Source organism: Mizuhopecten yessoensis, unplaced genomic scaffold, assembly GCF_002113885.1.
Source record: "Mizuhopecten yessoensis strain PY_sf001 unplaced genomic scaffold, ASM211388v2 scaffold11057, whole genome shotgun sequence".
Lineage (NCBI taxonomy): Eukaryota > Metazoa > Mollusca > Bivalvia > Pectinida > Pectinidae > Mizuhopecten > Mizuhopecten yessoensis.
This window is the reverse complement of record NW_018408857.1, coordinates 511,807-539,144: the sequence shown is the minus strand read 5'-3', so window position 1 is coordinate 539,144 and position 27,338 is coordinate 511,807. Positions and strand designations below refer to the sequence as shown.

Genomic DNA, 27,338 nt, shown 5'->3' with positions numbered 1-27,338 from the left:
CCTCTTTTCCTTAAAAAAATAAGCTTAAAAATAAAAATCTTGAATAAAAAGCATATCTTAAAAGGTGAAAACAAACTTTTGGGAGAAATGCCCACTTCCACAAATCGTTAATATCTTGAGTAAATAGTATTTATTCATACACATTTAATATAAACAAATATTTGAGGGGAAAAAATGGAATACTGTGATAAAATGCATTAATGTCAAAATTTACATAATAGGCTAAAATATTGCCATGTCATTTAGCTTAACCAACAGCAATGGAAGGAAAGGAAAAATAGTTGGCCCGATGTTACTGTGTGTTTGTCTGCAAGAACTGAAACAAGTCCAACACGATGACAACATTTTGAAGTCATTATGAGTTAGCACAATATTTTTTTCAGCCAGACCCATGATGAGGTTTTGTACATACCTCCATTTTTGTAAATTGGAGTAATATGGGATTTTTATAGATTTGATCACCAACCCTATTTTTCATGGTCAGCCCCACAATAGCTATCAATTTATTGTTATGCCGATCACCAATTCTCGTAATTCCTGGAAAGAACGCACAAAGAAATGTTTTGTCTTAAAAGTCAGGTGTCACAATTCACATTTATCATCTGTAGTTTTAATTGAAAGCAAAACAAAGAAAATGCCAAATAATAATATTTTGCGATGTCATCAAGATTCTATTAGTTTGTATTCTAACACGGTCTCTGACAACAGCACAACAAGTAATATAATCATCTTTATGCAAACTCTAAAATGTCAAACATTCATGCTAGACCCGATTTATTTATGGAATATTATTTTCAATAAAATTGGAAAATAGTTCACTACAGATATTCTTCTTGACACCAGTAACTATACCACTATGACAGCATTGCATTTATTACCGTTTTTCTTTTGACATAAATATGCTGGTGGTCTTGTATTAATTAGCAGCCAACTAGGCAAAGCTAGTTACGAAGCCAGCAATCTGGCTCTGGCAAGTTCTGTTTGACTTTTTTTCAATGAGTACACACTAAACCTAAATTATTTTTGCCAGATGACAAGAAAAGATATTGATTTAAAAATTTTAACGGCACAATCTACACAAATCTTGGTTTTTGTAAAAGCCTTACGAAGGATTTGGGTTTGGTCAATATGAACCTATCTTGGCAGTTTTATCTGGTATATTAATTTACCTTCTTAAAAATATATTTAATATGTTAGTACACACATCTTGATATGATATAATTGCATATTATCATAATTTCGCAGTCAAAGAATCCAAAAATCGGTTGGAAGACATTTAAGTTTTGTTTTTGATTAATGCATCCCGTTTTAGTAGAAATGAGATAACTAAGGCAGATGGTTAACTTGTTGGTCCAGTGGGTGATGGGTTGTCATAATTCAGTTCTGTGCTCTCGGCCAACTCTATGTTGGAATGAGTTAAAGTATAAAGGGGGGACAGGCAGGTCACGCACTGAAATAAGATAAAACGATAAACACAGGATCACACAATAAAACATAAAATCCAACGATAACAGAGTTTTTGACAGCTATTTTGGGAAAGGGTCCCTAAGCAGGAATTCGGTAAATATCATCTGCATTTGGCAAAAACTGGAAAAAAAATCATAAGTGTTCCCATATATCTACAGGTTCTGGAAAGTATCAAAAGTTTGGAAAAAATAAAACCTGCTATGTGATTAGCAAAACGTTTTCCTCTACCTGTTTCTTACAGTAAAATGTATAGCAATAAATAAACACATCAATTTTCAGTGTTTTTTGTTTCTTCAATTTCAAGTTTTCGTTATTTATGCTTTTTGAATGCTTCTTCATTGATGGTAATACTTTGAATGTATAAACATGTTTTTTAATCCAATTGGGAAAATAAAGACTGAACACACTGAAATAAAATCAAACGAAGAATATAGGGTTAAAAACAATTAAAGACTGTTTATAGCAGCATTTTGTTACCGTATTTAACCTAAATAGGTACCTACTCTTATACATAAGGGTGCCTCAAGGGATTTCAATGATTTAACTCAACAAAATGCTTATTGTAAAATTTCGGGGGGGTTTTCCATTTCAATTTCATAATTTCTTGAAGTCGTCTGCTTGGATTTGTTAGTTAAACTACATCCACCATCAAAATTGTTCCACATCAGGTTTATTGAACTAAAAGTAAATCTGCCATGAAACATTTTCGGCAGATACAATGTATTTAATATCCTCTATATACCACTTTATACCACCTACTGGTAGCATGATAAATACATTATCATGGATTGTCAGTATGAAAATACCCCAGAAGAAGTTGAGAACGACTTCAGAAGAAATTGAGAAGAACTTGAGAACAGATTTTCCTATTTCCCGGCATTTGGAAATGTATTTTTTCAAAAAAGAATGTCTTGCAAGGTGACGTTTTAAACCGGAAGTGATATAAACACAAAAGTGATCTGTGTAAGACTGTCATAAAGTCTGTCATAAACAAGTCAATATCAAGATACAAAAAAATAGTATAAAGATAATAACACCATTTCAAGCGTAAATGTGCATATGGAAAAGCAAATGACGATAGGATAGAATAAAAAATATATTTTTTGTACATAGTTTTGAGGTTCATTGTATTCCTCCGCGGAAATCTTTTATTTGGTCGTCACGGACCGAGGCATTGCGATCGTTGACCATAAAAAAATAATTGAGCTTAGAAAACATAGTGTTTAGTTGACATATTTAAATGGAGAAATGTATAAGGTAGTAGCTAGTATAAAGATGATAAACAGTTTATCATACAGTATTTTCAGTGTTTGTCGTTCAAGATTTCTCTATCGCCCGTAAGACCCCTAAGGTAAATCTGGCCAAGCAGCATGAGCTGATATTGCACCCGCACAAAGGATACATAATAAAGGGGCGGTGTGACATCGCAACTAGCAATCGGCAAGTCATGTGGTAAAGGGAAGTAACTCTTACAAAAAGCTATATACAGTATACATATAACGACTAAGGGAGTGTTTTACATGCATGCAAAAAAACAACAATATCTTTTCACAAATTAACATCATTGCAGTTTAAGGTTGATTTTTTTTTGTGTTTTAAGGTTTCCCCGGCTTCTGATCTGTCCAATTACAAAGACTACAAATGTAACGGAAGACATCCAAACTTGAAGAAAATTGTTCAACAATTAATACTCATAACAAATATCATGTGAAAGAACAAGTGAAGTTCTTTCAAGCAAACAAAAGACAGTCTTCGAAAATTGATCGAATTTCCAAGCAACCTGTATGTTACTGCCGTACCCGTACTTACTGTGCAAAAGTGGCATCAATATCATGCGATAACAATTACCCGACATACCTCTATTATGTACCAAATGTAACGTAAATACGAAAAAAATATGTATCAGTGCAAAAAGACAAATACATGTCTAGATAAACTTGGGTTCCTTCATATTTCCGCATTCTTCAAAAAAAAAATCCTGAGATAAGTAACATACATTAATCTTGTAACAAAGTTTAATTGACCATATCACAAGTTCATATATATACATATATATACATAAATATCCAGAAAACATTCTTATTATACAGTTTTACACCATCACCTAGGATGGAATATAAAGTATGCACAGGTGTAACTTCATACAAATAACAAATTTATACTGTAATGATTTAGACAAAATAAAAGATAGCTCCATTACCATACCATATTTATTCTGCAATAAACCCAGGGTGCCAAAGCATAACCCCTCACTCAAAGTAGGGGTTGGAATTATTACAGGACATTGGAATACCTTTTGTTTGCAATTTTATTGATCTGCAATAGATACGGTTGGGCTTATTTATTGCCAAATAAATACAGTTATGAAGTTATTGATCATTTTTTTTTTTTTTTTTAAATGATTATGGTATCAATTAGTTTAAACATCACCCCATCTGTATAAAAACAATGCCATATAACCTTGATTAGTAAATCTTAAATCAAATATTAATGCAGATACCCTTATCAGATCACTTTTCCATCATAATACTATATGACCTTCGCTGTCAAAACAACACTAAATCAACATCTACCCCTATATTCTATAATATTTCTAAAAAATGGTTTCTACAAAATTAATCTCTGTCAAAATATCTATCTTTACATAATACGCTGATACAAACATTTCATATAAGTGAAAATATATCAAAATGTTCGGTGTAAGGGGGTGTTAAGATTGCAAGATTTGGATAAATATTAAATAACAATTTAATCCAGTATTTTTATGAAATAACTGAAAAAAACATGACACAACTTGAATATACAATATATATAAAAATATCAAATGTCAAAAAAATAAAACCTGATCCTTAATAGTTCAACATGAACTCGACCAAAGTTGATGTGTCGCTTGGCCAAGCAATGATAGCTGACTGAAATTATACCATGAAGAAGGAAAAGATTCTGACACCTTGTAGTGTCAAAACGATAACTAAAACATGCCCCGCAGTGTTGATCAGCTGATCAGTAGAATAAAAGATGCCAGTAATTAATGCCAGTAATTAATTGCGTCTGAGGTTACAGTCGGCCAGTTGAGAGGGCGTCGCCAGAGAGGGTGTATGGGTTACACATAGACAGATCAACCAGTGGGCGTGTCAGCTAGGAGAACAACAATGCATTCACTATATCAGGGGAATTCACAATATATAAATAGACCTTATGGACCCAAATATAGTGTTTAATACAAGACATAATGGGATCCCTCTTGCATGTTAAATACAGAAATGGTCAAACAAAATGTACAGTAACTTGGATTAAGAATCAATGGACATATATGTGTAACAGGAAAGAGAATAGTGCTTCCACCGGGGATTGAACCCTCGATCTCCAGGTTCCTAGTCGGACGCTCTACCACTGAGCTAAAGGGAAATTCCCTCTAGCTCGAAGCTAGAAGGCGACCTTAAACCTATGTACATTTGAACCCTGCCACACTACTCCCCCCTTTTTAAATGTGTTCGCCCTCGAACACCACAACCCAGGTTCTAACTCCCTGTCACTACAGGGAGCGACACGTGCACGGACACCATTTGTAACAGGAAAGAGAATAGTGTGCTTCCACTGGGAATCGAACCCTTGATCTCCAGGTTCATAGTCGGACGCTCTACCACTGAGCTAAAGGGAAATTCCCTCTAGCTCGAAGCTAGAAGGCGACCTTAATCCTATGTACATTTGAACCCTGCCGCATATGTATCAAATAAGAATTTTCTCGGTTAAACTTTGAAATATGTATTTGTTTTTTTGATTTTTCGAAAATGACATTTTTTTTGCAGGGTTAAATAAAATGGTGAACTAATATTGATAATACCAGTGATAATAATAAATTTCCCCAGAAACTTCACACCACAAAGTAAGTAAGTTTTATACATAATAACACTTTTAAGTTCCAGAAATTAAGGCCAGCATAAAAAGTTTTATGAGCAAAGTATTCAGGAAATGAAAACTGTTAATTCATTCACCCCTGAAATTTTATAATGAACTATACCAACCTTTGAATTGTAAGAGTTCAAATGTGTCTTCAGGGGTGAATGAGTTAATAAACCAAAATCAAAAATGCAATCCTACTCGCATTTAAACATCTTAGCAATTGTATGTAACAAGAGCATTTGTGATATGCCTCTGACAGATTGATAATTTGTACAAAAAGGCTATAACTCTGTGTATTGTGAAACATGAAATCCAATTTTAGGATGCAGCACTCTCCTATCCCAAGAGGTACGAACATACAAAATTTAGCATCTTGAGGTGCTCCAAACGAACTGACAAACAATGAAGAAAGGGCCATAACTCTGTATATTAAGGCTGATGACTTGATTTTAGTACACATCGCTTCGACATCCAAAGAGGTACTCACATACAAAATTTGGCGATTCTAGCTAGGTGACACAATATATGAGACATGCTCAATACAAGTGACACTAAATGTAGATGGAAAGAGTGGAAGCCTGTTATTCCTCCACCAGTTAAGGTGAAAATAATACCGGTGTAGCATAACTGGACTGGGTTGAACGTCGGCAACCAGGTAGTTCAATTGGTAGAGCGTCTGTCAAGTTCAAGTTTGGAGGGTCCCGGGTTTCGAACCCCGGTCTGGCCATGCATTTTCCCTCTCCTGTTACACTGGATTACCCCATACTAATGGCGTGATATAACTTTTTAAAGCTTGCTACACCTCTAGAAGTAATGATGAGAACATAATACCCTGATTACCCCAAACTACCGGTATGATATAACTTTATAAAGCTCACCTCCAGTAGTTACAGAAGAAAAAAATAATACCCTGATTACCCGATGCTCATGGCAAGATATAATTATTTAAAGCTTACTGCCCCTTATTTAATGTAAAGATACTATGACAAGCATGCATTTAGTGTTGATTAAAACTACCACCTAATCCCTTTCTGACGGAGAATATATGGTAAGTAAATTGGTGGTTAAATATTTGACAGAGAAAGTAAATGAAGATATAAAATATGTGAAGCCAAGAAAGAATTTTCATGTGAAAATATATAAAACTCCAAACAATATTTTAAAAGCTTCATAGTACATCCTCGTTACTTTCCTCAAGCTGAGCGTTATGAACTAATGTGATAGCTAGCCAGCGGACATACTCTATGTGTTGATATAGGCAGTAGCTTTTACATATTCTGTGGGGAAAACATTCTACCTATACATAATGCGCCACAGAGACCGGTACAGCTTTGATATGGAAGGATTGATACACAATATTTCATATGAAAGAAAGTCACTTACCGGAATCTTCAGTAAAAAGTCACATCCCATTAGAACCAAACAGAACCAAGACTGCAAAAAAACAAGCAAATTAGTGAAATTTATATCCCTCGCTTGCAGGACATATTGTAGGTAAACATTATTGAGGTTAGATTTAAACATGTGATTATCACATACTTATTACTAAATACGCAATTCCCGCCCTATATGATACGACTAAAATCATGTGACCCATATCAGACTGGCCGGTTGGAAAATGCATATCACGTATCAGACCGGCCGGTCGGAAAATGCATATCAGGATTTTCGGAACACCTCGTGACTATTCGGTCCCGAACACATCTGGAGTTATCGTGCCGTTTCTGTGCGGGCGCAGCAGACGAGATTCTATGAAAAAAATGTCGCGTTTGGCTCAAGGTGAGATGATTTTGAACTCGTTGGCAAATAGGATAATGGAGTTATATTGTATTGTTTCTGTGCGATTTCCCAACCGACACACTAAAATTGGCATTTATTCCACATTTTTTTCTAATATAAATCTTCTATCGATGATCTTTGGCGAAAAATTGCTTGAAATTGAAGTTCGTAATTGATCATTGAAAAAAAAATGATCGCCCAAAATTTATGTTCAAGTATATGATAAACAGAATAAAACATAGTAAAATCCATATCACATGCCATATCAGCACTCGACCAATATCAGACCTTGGGCTAAAGCCCTCGGTCTGATATTGGGTCCTCTGGCTGATATGGCATGTGATATGGATTTACCATGTAATATTCTCTATGTATCGTGCTGTTGAGACATAATGTATAGCTTGAAACTCTAAGAAAAATAAGAAGCCTTATACAGAAGTTAGATTTTTTATTGAACATATAGGTATTATGGTGTAAATTAATCGTTTAATCAATCAGAATTTACTAACCTCATTAATTATCCGTAAATATGCACGAATCACATCAGTTGGCAAACTTAGCATGAGTCAGATGTGCATACATTTGGTTGAATTATCTGCACAATATCTACAGCAGTTATCACACGAAAACCAAAGAGTGCCCGAGATGGGTGGAAAGACAGACAGAGGAACACAAACATTGTTATCTAGTTCGAAGGAAATTGGCTAATATTTGCTAGAGTTAATTAAGCGGAAACTGCAGATAATGGCATTTTTCGTTAATCAAGGGACCATAACTTGTAAGGGTTGTCAAACTTGGCTGAGCCCTTAATACGTTGAACCCTGTTACTAAGTTTGAAGACAATCGGATAATATTTGCGAGAGTTAATGAACAGAAGCGGCAGATAATGATGTTTTTCGTTATTCAAGGGGTCATAACTCTGCCAAATGGGGTCCGCTGAAAGTGGCCATCAATCTTGGCAGAGTTCTTAAGGCATTTAACCTTGTTACCAAGTTTGAAGAAAATCGGTTTACATTTGTTGCAGTTATTGCACGGAAACAAAGCGTGACAGACAGACGGACAAACCCAAATTAATATTCCCCATTTTGGTGAAAGCGGGGGATAATAATATAGAGAAATATACAGTGTTTGTAACAGCTTGTGCAGTGTATCACACTTTAATTCATATGGAACTCAGAACAAAATATACAATAATGGTTTGAGGAGAGCACATTTTCTCAGATTCCACAAAACACATTTTATCGTATAACATCATTTCGATCAGTGAATACAACCATGTCGTATATTTTGTGTATGACGTCACGTTTTATGACCAATGGTGACATCACGAAATAATAATGAAATTATGTCACCGACTTTCAGTTTACATTATGATGCCACAATTGAGACGATAGTTAGAGAGCCAAGATGGTGTCAGAAAAGCCAAGGTGATTGAGTTATGGCCCTATCTTGTGTTTTGGGTGTCTGACTACAGTACAAATGTACTTTCTATCAATCATAAGATTCTCTCTCTCTCTCTTTTTATTATTTTCATGAAATAACTTTCTAAATGAAAGAAGTTAATAAATGAAAGGCAAATTAAAAAAAATATCTTATTTATTTTACAACAGATATGAATCAAGTTTTTTCAACTTATATTAACAATTCTTGTAGGCCCGTATAGAAACACAGAGGGTCTTAATGTGGAAGGAAACCACAGAACCCGGAGAAAACCCACATGGTCGGGCAGGTGACCCAAATACCTTTTCATCTTCTGATTGGGGAACTGAACCCCGGCCATCTTGGTAAAAGGTGAGTTTGCCATATACTGGGCCACCTGACCACCACCAACATATATTAACTTTATGGAACGATTAGATTTCTGTTCCCAAACTTACCAGATAAAGGACGAAAAGTAGATAGAGAAATACGATGACGGTTGCGGCGAGGATGATCAACCAATGATGAGGCAGTTCCTGGACATACACCACCACGAAGTAGATGTTGATCACTAAGACGACCAGTGTCAGGAGGCTGGCGATGATTCTCATGGCTCTGGAAAGATCGAACAGCCGTCACTACTTTGATACTCACAAAACAGTTTCATTCATTCACATCAAGGTAATACCGTAGGGTATGTATGTATGTACCAGCAGAAATTTTCTTGAAAAATCGAACAGATTTTTCAGAAAGAAGATTTTTCAAGAGAAGTTTTGAATTTTCTTTTCCATGTTGCTCAGTCGGTTTAAGTTGTTTCTGAACAATAATCATTTGAGTAATCTCTGTAAATACAGACGTCTTTTATACAAATGTGTCTTTAAATATAAATGTCTATATGTACACTAATTTCCTGTGTATTTGCTTGCTCCGTTACATAGTCTGCACCAAAAAAGTGTTTATGAGAAACCAGTTCTACAGATTGCCTGCTCCAGTAGATTTCCCGTGGATTATCTACTACATAATAGATACAGATACACAATGAACAACAATTAAACCTATCACAGGAGTTCCCCTTGCTGTACTAACGCTACCAATGTCACATAGAGAGCCGTGAAAACCTTCAAAAGCGGAATGGGCAGAGCTATACTGCCGAATTTATGTTGGATATTGTCAGCTATGAGAAGGAACATGGAAATTGGGAGAATGGCCGACATTTTGAATTTGACAAAGTTGTTTGTTATGTTTTTGGTTATAATTATGATATCTGCGATCTGTTACTTGACAAACATCACAAAGCCAGAATTTATGCTTTTTTGAAAACATTTTCTCAGATAGCCCACTTCATCAGAAGGCCCGCAGAGGTCATTTTTCGATTAAAAAACACCTGTATAGCCGGCCGCAGACAATACATAAGAATTACAGTAGAGATATTCTGATATACAATTGGGTCTGTATTTACAAAGGTGTCCTAATGCTCATGTGTCTTTATGTACAGGTGTCTTTATATAGAGGTGTCTTTGTGCAAAAGCATCTTATGTATTGATTTATCTTAACCCATTCACCCCTGAGGTCACATTTGAACTCTTCCAATTCATAGGTTGGAATAGTTCATTATGCAATTTCGGGGTGAATGAGTTATTGATTTCTGTATAGATTTGTCTTTATATGCAAAGATGTTTTTATGCATTGAATTGTCTTATTTCACACGTGTATTCATGCATAGGTGTCTTATGTACAAATGTGTCTTAATTTACAAATGTGTCATATATACATATCTTTCCTGTACAAATGTGTCTTAATTTACAAATATACATATCTGTCCTGTGCAAATGTGTCTTAATTTACAAATATACATATCTGTCCTGTGCAAATGTGTCTTAATTTACAAATATACATATCTGTCCTGTACAAACGTGTCTTAATTTACAAATGTGTCGTATATACATATCTTTCCTGTACAAATGTGTCTTAATTTACAAATATACATATCTGTCCTGTGCAAATGTGTCTTAATTTACAAATATACATATCTGTCCTGTGCAAATGTGTCTTAATTTACAAATGTGTAATATATACATATCTGTCCTGTACAAATGAGTCTTAATTTACAAATGTGTCGTATATTCATATCTGTACTGTACAAATGTGTCTTAATTTACAAATATACATATCTGTCCTGTGCAAATGTGTCTTAATTTACAAATATACATATCTGTCCTGTACATATGTGTCTTAATTTACAAATATACATATCTGTCCTGTACATATGTGTCTTAATTTACAAATATACATATCTGTCCTGTGCAAATGTGTCTTAATTTACAAATATACATATCTGTCCTGTGCAAATGTGTCTTAATTTACAAATATACATATCTGTCCTGTGCAAATGTGTCTTAATTTACAAATGTGTAGTATATACATATCTGCCCTGTACAAATGTGTCTTAATTTACACATGTGTCATATATACATATCTGTCCTGTACAAACGTGTCTTAATTTACAAATGTGTCGTATATACCTATCTGTCCTGTACAAATGTGTCTTAATTCACAAATGTGTCGTATATGCATATCTGTCCTGTACAAATGTGTCTCAATTTACAAATGTGTCGTATATACATATCTGTCCTGTACAAATGTGTCTTGATTTACAAATGTGTCTATATACATATCTGTCCTGTACAAATGTGTCTTAATTTACAAATGTGGCGTATATTCATATCTGTCCTGTACAAATGTGTCTTAACTTACAAATGTGTCGTATATTCATATCTGTCCTGTACAAATGTGTCTTAATTTAGAAATGTGTCGTATATACATATCTGTCCTGTACAAATGTGTCTTAACTTACAAATGTGTCGTATATTCATATCTGTCCTGTACAAATGTGTCTTAATTTAGAAATGTGTCGTATATACATATCTGTCCTGTACAAATGTGTCTTGATTTACAAATGTGTCTATATACATATCTGTCCTGTACAAATGTGTCTTAATTTACAAATGTGTCGTATATACATATCTGTCCTGTACAAATGTGTCTCAATTTACAAATGTGTTGCATATACATATCTATCCTGTACAAATGTGTCTTAATTTACAAATGTGTCGTATATACATATCTGTCCTGTACAAATGTGTCTTTAGGTACAGGTGTCTCATTGAATGAGTTCAAAGAAGACCCACAAAACAAATACTAGATCTCAAGCATCTCAGTTATCTTGAATGTCTTAAAAAATTGAAACTGCCAACATTATCGTATCGCTGACATCGAGGTTACATGATGAAGATATTTAAAACCACTCAAGGGATCTACGTCAAGGAGGCAAGCAGATTCATCAAACTGTGGAGAGATGAGACGGCACCACATAGAAGAGGCAGCTGCAGGAAATAATATCTACAATCAAGTTGACAATCAAGAAAACATGCCTTTATACTCATAGTAGGGCGTATTTGGAACAATTTTCCGGATTCTCTGTTGACTGTTTAAACAATCAACTCATTTAAAAACAGGCTAGACAGACACTGGGCAGATCAAGGACGTCAGGGCTCCGATCGGACCTGGGACCCATGTATTTGAGTCCGATGAAGAGGATCTTAGGTCTTGTATCAGAAAAACTCTAAACATCTATATTCCGTCTTTGCGTATTGCAGAGTTATCTTCATTTTGGAGCAGGTATTGATTGTTACGTCACTTGTTTATGAGAGTAACGTCATCAATTTTTGAGAAAACGACGTAATTTTCTCGCACAAACCAATGACGTAACATTCAATACCTGCTCCCAAGAGAAGATAACTCTGCAATACGCAAAGACGGAATAAGCAGATGTGCAAAAGTGTCTTCCTTTACAATGTTTGAAGCATGTCTGATGTTATTAAAATAGCCTGACTTCGCTTTCTGATGTTAACACTTACATTCCGTTGACAAAGTCGCCCATTAGATAGGTGGCACTGGTAAAGGACAGGATCGGAATGAGGGCGAAGGGAAGTTGTAGACTCATCAAAACATTTAGCAAGTCGTTCATTCGCGTCATGTCGCTGATACCGGAGAATATAGCCACGAAAATTGTGGGGAAAATTGCAATGCTCCGTGTCAGCAAAACCCTCTGCCAACGCTTCCATTTTAAATTCAAGAATCCCTTAAATGATACGAGTTGCGTTGAGAATGGTTACAAAATAAATACAATGTATAAGGCATTTTATATTTGAAATTATAATCGCGATATTTTTTTTATCCCTTTCTATATAATAAATGCTGTATCAAATTAATGTTGTTTTCTTTTTTCTTATGTTTTCCATTATTCATCAGGGGTAGTACTTTGTAAAATTACTGCTATTGTAAGTTTATATAAGACACAAGATCTTCTAATCTTTATTCTGTACAGCTAACAAGATGGAACAACTGAAAAGATACAATCTGTCATCTGCCAATGATATTTATTTTTAAATGTTTTTTTACATTAAATATTTGAAAATTTGATGATATAAATTCTTTTTTAGAAATGGCAGATGGAGAGATACTAACAAGCTGTTGATAACATTTGACCAATATAACACTCACCTCCATCACAAACTGACCGGTGTACGTGCCGGTCATTGTAGAACTTTGTCCAGCAGCTAGAATTCCTACAGCCCATATATACATGGCAGCCAGCCCAAACTGACACCCTAAGAACACGCCCTGTAGGGATTACAGAACAAATTATTTATAAATAGATATTGGTTTTTCCATTAAGGCTGACTTTTTAAAAATTTTATTTAGAATTTCATAATCATGATAATGAACAATTATAAAAAATATTTCTTGTAGAAGATTTTAGCAGTAAAATTTATTTTACTTACACCTCTGTAGATGTCCACCTCAAGTGATGAGCTCTGAAACAGGAAAACTCTCACATTTTGAAAACAGATGAATGTGGAAAGTTAGTTTTCTCATAAAGCTTTATGGATTTCATCAAAATAATATATGAAGTAAACCTTTTTTTCATCCTCAACTACAACCTGTCTCATTAAAACTGAAAACAAAATAACCATATTCTGCTTTTCAAAATCATCACCCTCTGATATTATGCATAAGTTTCCAAAGGTTTCTGAACTTTTTTTATTTAAGGTTAAGGGGACCAACAAGTTTAACTAAAGTTTTACAATTTCAAACTATTGTTTTCAAAAATAATAAAAAATAATAAAAATCACAGGTTTCCATGCTACTGACTGGGTTGATTTGTTCAAAACTTAAATGCTTCATTTTTTTTTTATCAAAATCAAAGTGAACTGCAGGGTTCGAACTCAGGACCTTTAAATAATAAAGCCTACACTTAACCAATGCTGCCCTGCAGGAATTTTACAAACGCCACATGAAAATAAGTGTCCAATTTACAAGCCACTAAGCATATAATACTTGTCAGGGGATGATACTCTGAGCAAGAAAAACTCCTTTCAGGAAGAATTAACTCTCTTCTATATAGTAAGGAAGAATACTCCAAGTAAAAAAAAATCTATTTGGAACTCTGTTCTTGATTAAAATTCATGCAGTGGTACCCTTTACCTCAGTTAAATTTTTTGCATTGATATATAACTTTTTAGCTTTTTTTTTCTATTAATTTTCAATTATTTAACATATTACCAGGTATTGGAGCCTGTCACTTTACTACATTTTTGTGTAATAGATGATACATGTGTTGATATCTAATTCACCAAGTACAAATCATCAATAAAACAGGATAATTTACAGGCATTTTATTATAATCTGGTGTGAGAAAAATAAATATTTTGTAACTGTTTTGGACTGGAGATTAACTTCATAGCAAAGTTGCATATACATGTATCTCTAAGTTTGACAATACAAAAAGAAGTGTACCAGGATGTCTGGCTGTTTTCCTCCAATACATGACATCTAAATTTTACAACAAATGATAAGATCTGATAATTAAAGGTATAGCTAAATAAATTAGGTCACATATACTTACATTGAAAATATCAGCATGTGGGTTGTCATTCTTCAAACAGTTGGAATGCTATGGAACCGAAAAAGGAATATTTGTAACCTGATCACTTGACTTTGTAGTGCATTTGTATCAGTAATATTCCATAAAAACCTTTTTACCCACAGAATTTGAAATTCCTCATCTCATAATTTTGATCTGTTTTACTATTATACAATAACATGTGTACAACATTTCAAACTCAAAGACTTGCATGAAACTTCCCAAAGTATAAAAGGAAATGAGAAAATGTTTGCATATCCGTATTTTTAATGTATTGGTGCAATTTTGTGAATTTGTTGAAAATAAAAACACATGTAGTTGTGTATTCTGGGGCAAATACTTAGAGAAAGGAGTGTCCGTCTAAAGTTAGGAGGGTTCAAATCACGTTCTGGCCATGCATTTCCCTTTCTCCAGTTACACAAGCAAGCCTCCTATATCACCTTTTAATAACATTTGTAAGATTACTTCAATTTACTATTATCATATCGAAAACTGTAAAAATCATTTTACTTACGACCTCTGTAACATTCTTGATATTAAATCCCTCGGCAAATACAGATGTCACAAACAAGTTGATGAGAAATGACACAAAGAGTGCAATGGCCGCCTCGATGAAAAAATATTTATTTGCCTCCTTCACTTCCTGCTTCTCAGTTCTGTCCACTTCCCGCGACTGAAATTACGTGGTGAAGATAATTTATGGAAGTAGATATAAGAATGCTGAATACAGTGTAAATTTCCCTTCAGTGTTAACTTCGCTATTTTTCCAATGAGGTAAAATTGCGAATGCAACAAGATAGCAAAGATTTCTTGCCTGTATCTCTAAATACATGTATCTTATTCCGTCTTTGTGTATTGCAGAGTTATCTGCTCATGTGAGCAGGTATTGATTTTTACATCATTTGTTTGTGAGAGTAATGTCATTAGTTTTTGAGAAAACGACGTAATTTTCTCACACAGACCAATGACGTAACAACCAATACCTGCTCACAAGATAAGATAACTCTGCAATACGCGAAGACGGAATATGATTAGGTAAGCAAATACAATGGTATTTTACCAAATTATGCAAAAATAACACTTGGATAAATTGTAGCTCGATGAGTGAGTGTTTACAGAAGTAATGGTCATCAGATCCATACCCAGAACAGATTATTGATTATTGATTGCGCACAACCAATTGATTATCGATAACTGTATTATCAGTTTGAAATGCTAGCTTAAGAATAATTAACTGTTTTTATTTTAATGAAATGAGTCAGTATTTATTCATATTTTCTATTCCTTAATTACTGAACACAAAAGACTCTAGATGACCATAAAACACTTTCTAGTCTGTAAGTTGTAAATCACCTCTCAATAAACACTTACTTTAAAGAAAAGAATTAAACCAATTTAGAGCATTTCTATGCTACAAAAAGGCTAGTCAAGTCACTATCAATTTAGGTAAATATGAGGAAATTGCAACAAAAGTTTGAAAGACACTTTCTTTATTAAATAATTACATATTCAAGGAGCCTCTGTGTTTTGATATTGCCTGTATTAGTCAATCTCATATACTTCAGTTTTAAATTACCTTGACAAGAGCCGAGTGTAGATAAATGTTATGAGGCATGATGATGGCCCCTATGATGCCAACAGCTTGAAGGATCTGTTTTGATCCACATCCGTCACAGTAGGGTATAAATAGTCCTTGCAAAACATCCCCTTGGTCAGGCCTCACGATCACATACTGTCAAACAAAGTCAACAGTGTTAAGGCAACAGGTACTATTGCATCAGTTATAATAATGAAGAAGAGTTCAATTTTATTTTTATCATGACTTGTAGCAATCTGAATACGGAATACGATTCATACGTTTGGTATGAATAATAATGATTAATTTTGTTTTGCACACAAACAGGTATTGAAAACTTATTTTGCGTGCTTTCAAAAACATCCGTTTCCTTTGTCAACAAACACACTTAGCCTTTAACATAAAGAAGTTACTTCCCTTGTCAAGGTTATTTCATCTCTCATTTTGATGCTATGCATTTATTTAATTTCTGGATAGAACATTAAAGTTAAGGATCAGCAGTAGATAAGTCCAAAGGATGAAGACTTTGGTAGCTTTAGAAGAAGATTTTAGGTAGTTACCAAGGTCAAGGTTACCAATGTTATTATTATGTAATAAGGCTTTACCTGGTAACCAAATGTGATGGCCATTGATACGATGAGGAAACCAAAGAAAGCCTCCAGCTTCCGTAGCCCATATTTGTCAAGCAATAAAAATGTGAAGGTGTCAGCAATGGTAATGATTACTCCTGCGTACAGTGGTATTCTGAAAATAAAAACCTATATATTCAAAACGAGGGATTTTTATAATATAAACCTATTGTCGTAAATTGTAATTCTGTAAATATAGGCCAACATTCACATCAAACCACCATATTGTCCATTAATTATATACATAATATACAGCATTTGATATAGCGCCCTATCTAGCTAGAATAAGCCACTCTAAAGGGCTTTACAGTACATAGCTATACAATCAATACAATTAGCATATACATAGATCAATACAATTTTGAGGAATTCGCAGGAGCTGACTAACTTCTAGTCCTATGCCACCTGGCTAATATCTCCCTATGTATGTATGCCTGTGTGTGTGATGGAGATGCAATGTCTTCTGTTTGTAGTGGGACTGTGCTTCCAATGGCATCATTTATAGTGCTACCTCACTTGAACGCTACAGCACAGATACCGCAACATCCATCCCAGACCAATTTATACTCCACCTGCCTGCATGGAAGGTCAGAGTGTTTACCACTCAATCTTGATTAGAACAGTTTTTGTTTTCCACAGAACATTCAACAGAATTTCAAAAACCGTACCTTCTTTTACTCATCAATTAATGTTCAAGGAGAAATCAAGATTTTAGATGATTTTGTTAAGTACATATAACCAAGATTCTTGTATACCCTTGTATACCCTTGTATCCCTTGTATACCCTTGTATCCCTTGTATACCCTTGTATATCCTTGTATCCCTTGTGTACCCTTTTATACCCTTGTATACCCCTTGTATACCCTTGTATACCCTTGTATCCCTTGTATACCCTTGTATACCCTTGTATCCCTTGTATACCCTTTTATACCCTTGTATACCCCTTGTATACCCTTGTATACCCTTGTATACCCTGTATACCCTTGTATACCCTTGTATACCCCTTGTATACCCTTGTATACCCCCGTATACCCTTGTATACCCTTGTATACCCTTGTATACCCTTGCCACAACCTGTAACAAGGGTTGGTCAACATGATACAGTTTGACAACTGGTAAATGCATCATGGGAAAAGAAATATTGTTATTCATATTGCTTCATCATCCTAGTGTATAGTTTCAGATCATGCAGTACTTACTTTCCATCAGACAGAAGATAGAACGCTATAGCTGTTCCAATTACCTCCTGCATATCAGACCCTGAAAATACATATCAAGTACATGATAGCATGGTAGAAATTTCATTTCAACTTGCTAGAGGTCTTGATGTGGGAGGAAACCGGAGTACCCGGAGAAAACCTATGTAGTCCTCAGGTCAACCTCATACCTTTTCGCCAACGATCGAGTAATCCAACTCTGGTTGTCTTTGTAAAAAGTTAGTGTATTATCTGCCCAAATATATGTGAATATATTTTGCATCTGACAAATCAGTTCCTCCATGAAAATTTGCAGAATCCAAACCTTTGGGAAATCTGTAACCACAACACTGAGTTGTCAATGTCATGGTTATATCTTACCGGGCCAGAATCATTTGCTTCCAGAAAATTAGCAGATGGTATACTATAAATTGTGCAAAATTAACACAACATCTTAAAATACTCCCAATTCTATTATGGTCAAAGTGTGATGGTTCCTGCAAATTTGTTTTAAAAGTTTATTCAAGATGCAGATATAACTGGGTTTGGGGGAAGGGAGATTTTTTTTAACATCACCAAAATAATATCATTTCCTTTGTTATTACTACTGCCTTCCTGTGGTTTCTCTCCCTCAGGGAGTGGAAGAAAAATCATACCCTAGGGAGTGAAAGACAAACCATACCCTAGGGAGTGGAAGAGAAATAATACCCTAGGGAAGGGAAGAGAAACCATACCATAAGGAGTGGAAGAAAAATCATACCCTAGGGAGTGGAAGAAAAATCATACCAATTTTTTTGGCAGAAGAGAAACCATACCCTAGCTAGGGAGTGGAAGAAGAATCATACCCTAGGAGGTGGAAGAGAAACCATACCCTAGCTAGGGAGTGGAAGAAAAATCATACCCTAGGAGGTGGAAGAGAAACTATACCCATTTGTTGTGGAAGAGAAATTGGACCCAAGGGAGTGGAAGAGAAAACATATCCATTTGTTGTGGAAGAGAAATTGTTACCTAGGGAGTGGAAGAAAAAACATACTTTAGGGAGTGGAAGAGAAATCATACCCTAGGGAGTGGAAGAGATATCATACCCTAGGGAAGGGAAAAGAAATTGCACCCTAGGGAAGGGAGTGGAAGAGAAATCATATCCTAGGGAGTGGAAGAGATATCATGCCCTAGGGAAGGGAAGAGAAATCACCCCCTAGGGAAGGGAGTGGAAGGGAAATCATACCCTAGGGAAGGGGGAGGAAGAGAAATCATACCCTAGAATCATACCCTAGGGAAGGGATTGGAAGAGAAATCATACCCTAGAATCATACCCTAGGGAAGGGATTGGAAGAGAAATCATACCCTAGCGAAGGGAGTGGAAGAGAAATCACACCCTAGGGAGTGGAAGAGAAATCATACCCTAGGGGAAGGGAGTGGAAAGAAATCATACCCTAGGGAGTGGAAGAAAAATCCTATCCTAGGAAGTGGAAGAGAAACCATTCCCTAGGGAGTGGAAGGAAAGTTGTACCCTAGGGAGTGGAAGAGAAATCATACCCTAGGGAGTGGAAGAGATATCATACCCTAGGGAAGGGAAGAGAAATCACACCCTAGGGAAGGGAAGAGAAACCATACCCTAGGGAAAGGAAGAGAAATCACACCCTAGCGAAGGGAGTGGAAGAGAAATCATACCCTAGGGGAAGGGAGTGGAAAGAAATCATACCCTGGGGAGTGGAAGAGAAATCATACCCTAGGGAAGGGAAGAGAAACCATACCCATGGGAAGGGGTTGGAAGAGAAATCATACCCAAGGGGAAGGGAGTAGAAGAGAAATCATACCCTAGGGAAGGGAAGAGAAACCATACCCTAGGGAGTGGAAGAGAAATCATACTCTAGGGAAGGGAGTGGAAGAGAAATCATTCCCTAGGGAGGGGAGTGGAAGATAAATCATACCCTAGGGAAGGGAGAGGCAGAGAAATCATCCCCTAGGGGAAGGCAGTGCAAAGAAATCATACCCTAGGGAAGGGAGAGGCAGAGAAATCATCCCCTAGGGGAAGGGAGTGGAAAGAAATCATACCCTAGGGAAGGGAGGGGCAGAGAAATCATACCCTAGGGGAAGTGAGTGGAAAGAAATCATACCCTAGGGAAGGTAGTGGCAGAGAAAGTATACCCTAGGGAAGGTAAGAGAAATCACACCCTAGGGGAAGGGGTTGGAAGAGAAAGCATACCCAAGGGGAAGGGAGTAGAAAAGAAATCATATCCCAGGGAAGGGAGTGGAAGAGAAATCATACCCTAGGGAGTGGAAGAGATATCATACCCTAGGGAGTGGAAGAGAAATCATACCCTAGGGAAGGGAAGAGAAACCATACCCTAGGGAAGGGAAGAGAAATCACACCCTTGCGAAGGGAGTGGAAGAGAAATCATACCCTAGGGGAAGGGAGTGGAAGAGAAATCATACCCAAGGGGAAGGGAGTAGAAGAGAAATCATACCCTAGGGAAGGGAAGATAATTCATACCCTAGGGAAGGGAAGAGAAACCATACCCTAGGGAGTGGAAGAGAAATCATACCCTAGGGAGGGGAGTGGAAGAGAAATCATACCCTAGGGAAGGGAGTGGCAGAGAAATCATACCCTAGGGGAAGGGAGTGGAATAGAAATCATACCCTAGGGAAGGGAAGAGAAACCATACCCTAGGGAGTGGAAGAGAAATCATACCCTAGGGAAGGGAGTGGAATAGAAATCATACCCTAGGGAAGGGAAGAAAAATCCCACCCTAGGGAAGGGAGTGGAAGAGAAATCATACCCTAGGGAACCTAGGGAAGGGAGTGGAAGAGAAACCATACCCTAGGGGAAGGGAGTGGAAAGAAATCATACCCTAGGGAAGGGAGCGGAATAGAAATCATACCCTAGGGAAGGGAGTAGAAGAGAAATCATACCCTAGGGGAAGGGGGTGGAAGAGAAATCATACCCTAGGGGAAGGGGGTGGAAGAGAAATCATACCCTAGGGGAGGGGGGGGGATAGAAATAATACCCTAGGGAAGGGAAGAGAAACCATAGCTAGGGAGTGGAAGAGAAATCATACCCAAGGAAAGAGAGGGGAAGAGAAATCATACCCTAGGGAAGTGGAAGAGAAATCATACCCTAGGGAGTGGAAGAGAAATCATACTCTAGGGGAAGGGAGTAGAAGAGAAATCATACCCTAGGGGAAGGGGGTGGAAGAGAAATCATACCCTAGGGAGGGGAGTGGAAGATAAATCATACCCTAGGGAAGGGAGTGAAAGAGAAATCATACCCTAGGGAAGGGAAGAAAAATCCCTCCCTAGGGAAGGGAGTGGAAGAGAAATCAAACCCTAGGGGAAGGGAGTGGAAGAGAAATCATGCCCAAGGGGAAGGGAGTAGAAGAGAAATCATACCCTAGGGGAAGGGGGTGGAAGAGAAATCATACCCTAGGGGAAGGGGGTGGAAGAGAAATCATACCCTAGGGTAGGGAGTGGAAGAGAAATTATACCCTAGGAAAGGGAGTGGAAGAGAAATCATACCCTGGGGAAGGGAGTGGAATTGAAATCATACCCTAGGGAAGGGAAGAAAAATCCCTCCCTAGGGAAGGGAGTGGAAGAGAAAACATACCCAAGGGAAGGGAGTAGAAGAGAAATCATACCCTAGGGAAGCGAGTGGAATAGAAATCATACCCTAGGGGAAGGGAGTGGAAGGAGTGGAAGAGATATCATACCCTAGGGAGTGGAAGAGATATCATACCCTAGGGAGTGGAAGAGATATCATACCCTAGGGAAGGGAAGAGAAATCACCCCCTAGGGAAGGGAGTGGAAGAGAAACCATACCCTAGGGGAAGGGAGTGGAAAGAAATCATACCCTAGGGAAGGAAGTGGCAGAGAAAGTATACCCTAGGAAAGGGAGGGGCAGAGAAATCATACCCTAGGGGCAGGGAGTGGAAAGAAATCATACCCTAGGGAAGGAAGTGGCAGAGAAAGTATACCCTAGGGAAGGGAAGAGAAATCACCCCCTAGGGAAGGGAGTGGAAGAGAATTCATACCCAAAGAAAGGGAGTGGAACAGAAATCATACCCTAGGGAAGCGAGTAGAAGAGAAAGCATACCCTAGGGGAAGGGAGTGGAATAGAAATCATACCCTAGGGGAAGGGAGCGGAAAGAAATCATACCCTAGGGAAGGGAGGAAAAATCCCACCCTAGGGAAGGGAGTGGAAGAGAAATCATACCCAAGGAAAGAGAGTGGAAGAGAAATCATACCCTAGAGAAGGGAAGAGAAATCATACCCAAGGGGAGGGAGTGGAAGAAAAATCATACCCTAGGGAAGGGAGTGGAAGAGAAAACATACCCAAGGGAAGGGAGTAGAAGAGAAATCATACCCTAGGGAAGGGAGTAGAAGAGAAAGCATACCCTAGGGAAGGGAGTGGAAGAGAATTCATACCCAAAGAAAGGGAGTGGAACAGAAATCATACCCTAGGGAAGCGAGTAGAAGAGAAAGCATACCCTAGGGGAAGGGAGTGGAAGAGAAATCATACCCTAGGGAGGGGAGTGGAAGAGAAATCATACCCTAGGGAAGGAAGTGGAAGAGAAATCATCCCCTAGGGAAGGGAGTGGAAGAGAAATTATACCCTAGGAAAGGGAGTGTAAGAGAAATCATACTCTAGGGAAGGGAGTGGAAGAGAAATCATACCCTAGGGAAGGGAGTGGAAGAGAAATTATACCCTAGGAAAGGGAGTGGAAGAGAAATCATACTCTAGGGAAGGGAGTGGAAGAGAAAGCATACCCTAGGGAAGGGAGTGGAAGAGAAATCATACTCTAGGGGAAGGGAGTAGAAGAGAAATCATACTCTAGGGGAAGGGAGTAGAAGAGAAAGCATACCCTAGGGAAGCGAGTGGAAGAGAAATCATACCCTAGGGAAGGGAGTGGCAGATAAATCATACCCTAGGGGAAGGGAGGGGAAAGAAATCATACCCTAGGGAAGGTAGTGGCAGAGAAAGAATACCCTAGGGAAGGGAAGAGAAGAGAAATCATACCCTAGGGGAAGGGAGAGGAAGAGAAATCATACCCTAGGGGAGGGAGTAGAAGAGAAATCATTCCCTAGGGGAAGGGAGTGGAAGAGAAATCATGCTCTAGCCAGCTGAGTGGAAGAGAAATCATACCCTGAGAAATCATACCCTAGGGGAAGGGAGGGGAAAGAAATCATACCCTAGGGAAGGTAGTGGCAGAGAAAGTATACCCTAGGAAAGGGAGGGGCAGAGAAATCATACCCTAGGGGAAGGGAGTGGAAGAGAAATCATACCCTAGGGAAAGGAGTGGAAGAGAAATCATACCCTAGGGAATGGAGTGGAAGAGAAATCATACCCTAGGGAAGGGAGTAGAATAGAAATCATACCCTAGGGGAAGGGAGTGGAAGAGAAATCATACCCTAGGGGAGGGAGTAGAAGAGAAATCATACCCTAGGGAAGGGAGTGGAAGAAAAATCATACCCTAGGGAATGGAAGAGAAATCATACCCAAGGGAAGGGAGTGGAAGAGAAATCATACCCTAGGGAAGGGAAGAGAAATCATACCCAAGGGGAGGGAGTGGAAGAAAAATCATACCCTAGGGAAAGGAAGAGAAATCATACCCAAGAGAAGGGAGTGGAAGAGAAATCATACCCTAGGGAAGGGAGTAGAAGAGAAATCATACCCTAGGTGGTGACAGAAGAATACTGAACAGGAAAAACAGGAGATAATTCTGTGAATGAAGGCAGATATTCACCAGAGCCGAGGATAGGATTTCTTTATGTATAATTATTTGGGTGATCAATATAATAGAAGCACACAAACAGGCAACAGCCAGACTCAGGGATTCAAATTCTAAGCTCCAAACTGTTGATTTAGTATTTTCTTACGAACAGAGCTACACCGATAATTACAAACTATATTCATTTTAAAACAATTACGAAACAAATTAAATACATTCACATTAAGTAATCACTCTTGCTGGCCGGATGGTAGAAAGTTGGAGTAATTATGTGAAAGCAAATATGAGTTCCCGAAGAAAACCCACGTGGCTGGTTAGGTGACCCCATACTCTTTAACAGGGTCAGGGAATCGATTCTCGGACGTGTTAGTGAAAGGAGAGTGCCCTATCCACTGTGACAACTGACCACCCAAACTATACAGCAATATTCTACGATTTAACAGAAATATCCCAGAATTCCTTACCTATGATTGCTATTTCCACCATGATCCAGAGGACGAGGCGTGGGACCTTGGGATACTGTGTGTAACACACTTCAGCCAGGTGCATTCCTGTGACAACGCCAAGTCTGGCCGACAGACGCTGCATGAGCAGGCCCAGGATCGTGGCTGACATGAGTACCCATAGCAGCTGTAAATAGAGTTCCATGAATACAGACAATTAATGAATACATCCTTCTGTATTATATAATTACAAAAGCTTAGTGGAGCCAGACGAAAAAATGTATGTGTTTCCTGTAACATGTTGAAAATTGTTTAGGGTAGGTAGATAATAAATAATTCTATATGGTTTATATTAGGAGAGTTGTCAAGACTTTAACAGTGCTTCTTTGAAAATTGCCTAAAAATTTAGGGTAAGCACAAAAATTTAGGGTAGGTAGGATGAAATGAAACACCAATTATTTTTTGTTTGGCCTGGGATTAAGTGAACTATAAAATGATTAATTAAATTCATTTTGCTTCAAAATTATGATAATTTTGTATGGTCTTATCAACAACATTTTGCCTTCCTGACACTTATATTGAGGAATTTAAAAGAAATCCTCATCTATATAAAATATCTTTGTCCCCAATTTCTTCAGGAAATTGATGTGCTTGGATTGAAAAAAATCCACTATTGACAACAACTTACTCTAAATCCAGCAACTGAACCCGCCTGGAGATCAGACTCGATATTTCCAGGATCGAGGTAGGCAATGCTCATCAGAAAGCCGGGGCCGGTAAATGCCCAGAGCTTTCGAAAACTGAACAACTCCTGATGAAAAATATAATCTGAGTTATTTCTAAGCATCATGACCACTGTTGGACATATCATTATTACAGATTAGAATGTATAAGAATACATGCAGAGACTCTTTCACTATTTTGGGAATAGTGTTTGATGCTTTTGAATAAGGAAAATTGTGTTGCTGTAAATAAAATTTGATTTTTTTTAAAAATTATACTGAATGTCTTTTTTTTCACAAAGTACCTCTTAATCAAAAGATTACTTTGTTTCAAATGTTTCTTTTTGTATTGCCATCAGAATTAATGCAAAGTGGAAAATGAAATTATTTGTTTATGTCTTTTTTGTCCTTTTTTGAAAATTTTGATGGGAATATGGGAAAAAAAAGCACTGGTTTCCCTTTAATGGAATAGAGCCGTTAAGATAACTGGGTTTTATAATTCCTCAAATTCCCATCTTTTTGGGTTGGATTGCATAATTTCTTCACCAAATCATCCGATATATATGTGTTTTTTTATGGAAAATCTGCAACTGAGAGTCTCCATGATTAAAAAAATAAAATGTAGCGGGTACATCTCATGAATTTTTATGAAATTTGAAACTACTGAACCATATTTTTCTCTATGGCAAAATGCTGGGCAATTGTATTCATCAAACTTCGTCAACTCTGCACAATTCTAACAAAATTAACATTGATTTGAACAACCGATATGCCAGCTTATATTTATATTGAAAGTACTCACCCCTGATGATTTGGGCACCACTACTTTTTGATTAAAATAGGAAGTTGTAGTATCATGTTGATCACTTCCTATAACGACGGGTGTGCTAAAGGATCGTCTCTGCTTGGACTCTGTATCTTTCCCCTCAGAGTCTTCCACTATACTACCGTAGCTAGCGACTTCTGAAACATCCCCTAGATCGGTGATGTCATTAATGGTTGCCATAGCAATGGCTTAATTATCAAGATGTAAGGAATGAGGATGATTGGCCAAGTCAATCCTTGCGAATCAAAAATTCAATTCATTGTCTGATATTCTGAAAAGAAAATCAGATTTAAGTATAATCTTTCTGTTATAACACAAAGGAATGTACCTGGGAGTTAGCTTACAAAATCAAGGACTGACATTAGCAATATCAATCCCATAAAATCATTACTTACAATTAAGAAATAAATATAACTTATTTTAGATTTTTTGGGGTTGAATATTGATATATTTACAAAATGCTATGTGTTCTGATTCACAGATAAACATTAGTATTGCTATCACATAAATATTTGTTAATTTGTTTCATCTTCTCATTTCATGTACTCATAAAGGTCACTAAAATGCTTCTAAATTCAACATTTTCAATTTTAAAAACAGGTTTTACCTTCAAAAGTAAAATGACAACATAACTGTATAAATTTCAATTTTTATATAATTAAAATGTATAAATAATACTATTGGGGGGTGGGGACAGCCCGAGTTTCCTCTTGCCCTGACACCAGACTTGGTCTGGTCATCTATCTGTCAAAATGTCTAAGTCTGGTGTCAGGGCCAGAGGAAACTCGGTTAGGGTAGGGTAGTACTAAGATTAATACCTGGCCCCGGCCGACGGCGACGCAATATATAATCAGTCTGTCAGGTTTTTTAGGGTAAAACCCGAGAGACCTGCAAATGTAAAATCTCACCGGATTTTTTTTTATCAAATAATTATGTCAATCCCTATTTCATTTAATGAACAGATCTTGTCCAACCATAAAATAAAGCGGCCGTAAGCACCCTCTGAAAGATTTATTTTTCAAGAGATGCCCATGCCATTGAAAATGTATCCTGCTGTTTTTCTTGTTTCCTTTGAAAAAATATTATTTCTCATAAACATAAAAAATCAGGGAAACAAAAAAATATGTTGAATGAAAACAGGAACATCAAAATTTTGTAATTTTACAAAGAAAGTTGGTCATCAGACAAAAAATATAATAATACATGTTTCCTGTACCCTAATATTTTCTTTATAGCCTATAGCTAGGTTGCGTCACAGCCACAACTTTACGGATGGTTACACATCATGCATTCATGCATGATGTAGGTCCTATGATAGTCCCAATTATTCTGACGTTTTATCGACTTTTTTATATCGGTCTGTTGTCGATATAAAAAAGTCGAAAAAACGTCAGAATAATTCGGACTAGTCCTATGATAACGACATACGATGACCTACGTGTACTCAACGAACCTGTCTAAACGGTATATTATTGTAGTTTTGAAGAGCTGTGAACATTGACCCGATGTCTGAACGTAAAGCAATTTATAACTGAATCAAAATTAATTTAAATACTGTTCCATCGAAATGGGCATCTAAAACTCACGCATTACTTACCGTCACATGATCTGACAACAACCTGTCATCTTTGGAAATAATATTACAGTGACCTCCCCTGACGGAGTT

General features: G+C 37.0%; 1 protein-coding gene across 2 annotated transcripts; it reads right to left on the bottom strand.

Annotated features, from left to right (window-relative positions):
• LOC110465142 (natural resistance-associated macrophage protein 2-like) lies at positions 1–27,332 on the bottom strand. 2 transcript variants are annotated; one of them, XM_021520755.1, is made up of 15 exons: positions 27,270–27,332; positions 25,649–25,943; positions 24,813–24,935; positions 24,146–24,311; positions 17,959–18,019; positions 16,736–16,874; positions 16,131–16,286; positions 15,069–15,227; positions 14,537–14,584; positions 13,413–13,445; positions 13,132–13,251; positions 12,486–12,709; positions 9,027–9,183; positions 6,754–6,804; positions 1–1,450 (listed from the first exon to the last, which is right to left on the bottom strand). In XM_021520755.1, the coding sequence occupies exons 2-15, from the start codon at positions 25,850–25,852 to the stop codon at positions 1,340–1,342; spliced, it is 1,752 nt and encodes a 583-aa protein (XP_021376430.1). In that variant the 5' UTR covers positions 25,853–25,943; positions 27,270–27,332; the 3' UTR covers positions 1–1,339. The 2 variants fall into 2 exon arrangements, with proteins under 2 accessions (XP_021376430.1, XP_021376431.1); XM_021520756.1 differs by having other exon boundaries at positions 1,359–4,605.
• Between the last annotated feature and the right edge of the window lie 6 nt (positions 27,333–27,338).

What these genes read in the sequence shown, in the direction of transcription:
- LOC110465142 (XM_021520755.1), bottom strand. Translation starts at nt 25,852, where the DNA reads ATGGCAACCATTAATGACATCACCGATCTAGGGGATGTTTCAGAAGTC. An exon ending in TCAAGAATGTTACAGAGGTC is followed by an intron (nt 14,585 to 15,068) that starts GTAAGTAAAATG and finishes TCGGTTCCATAG; the next exon opens with CATTCCAACTGTTTGAAGAA. An exon ending in CCGGTCAGTTTGTGATGGAG is followed by an intron (nt 12,710 to 13,131) that starts GTGAGTGTTATA and finishes GTATCATTTAAG; the next exon opens with GGATTCTTGAATTTAAAATG.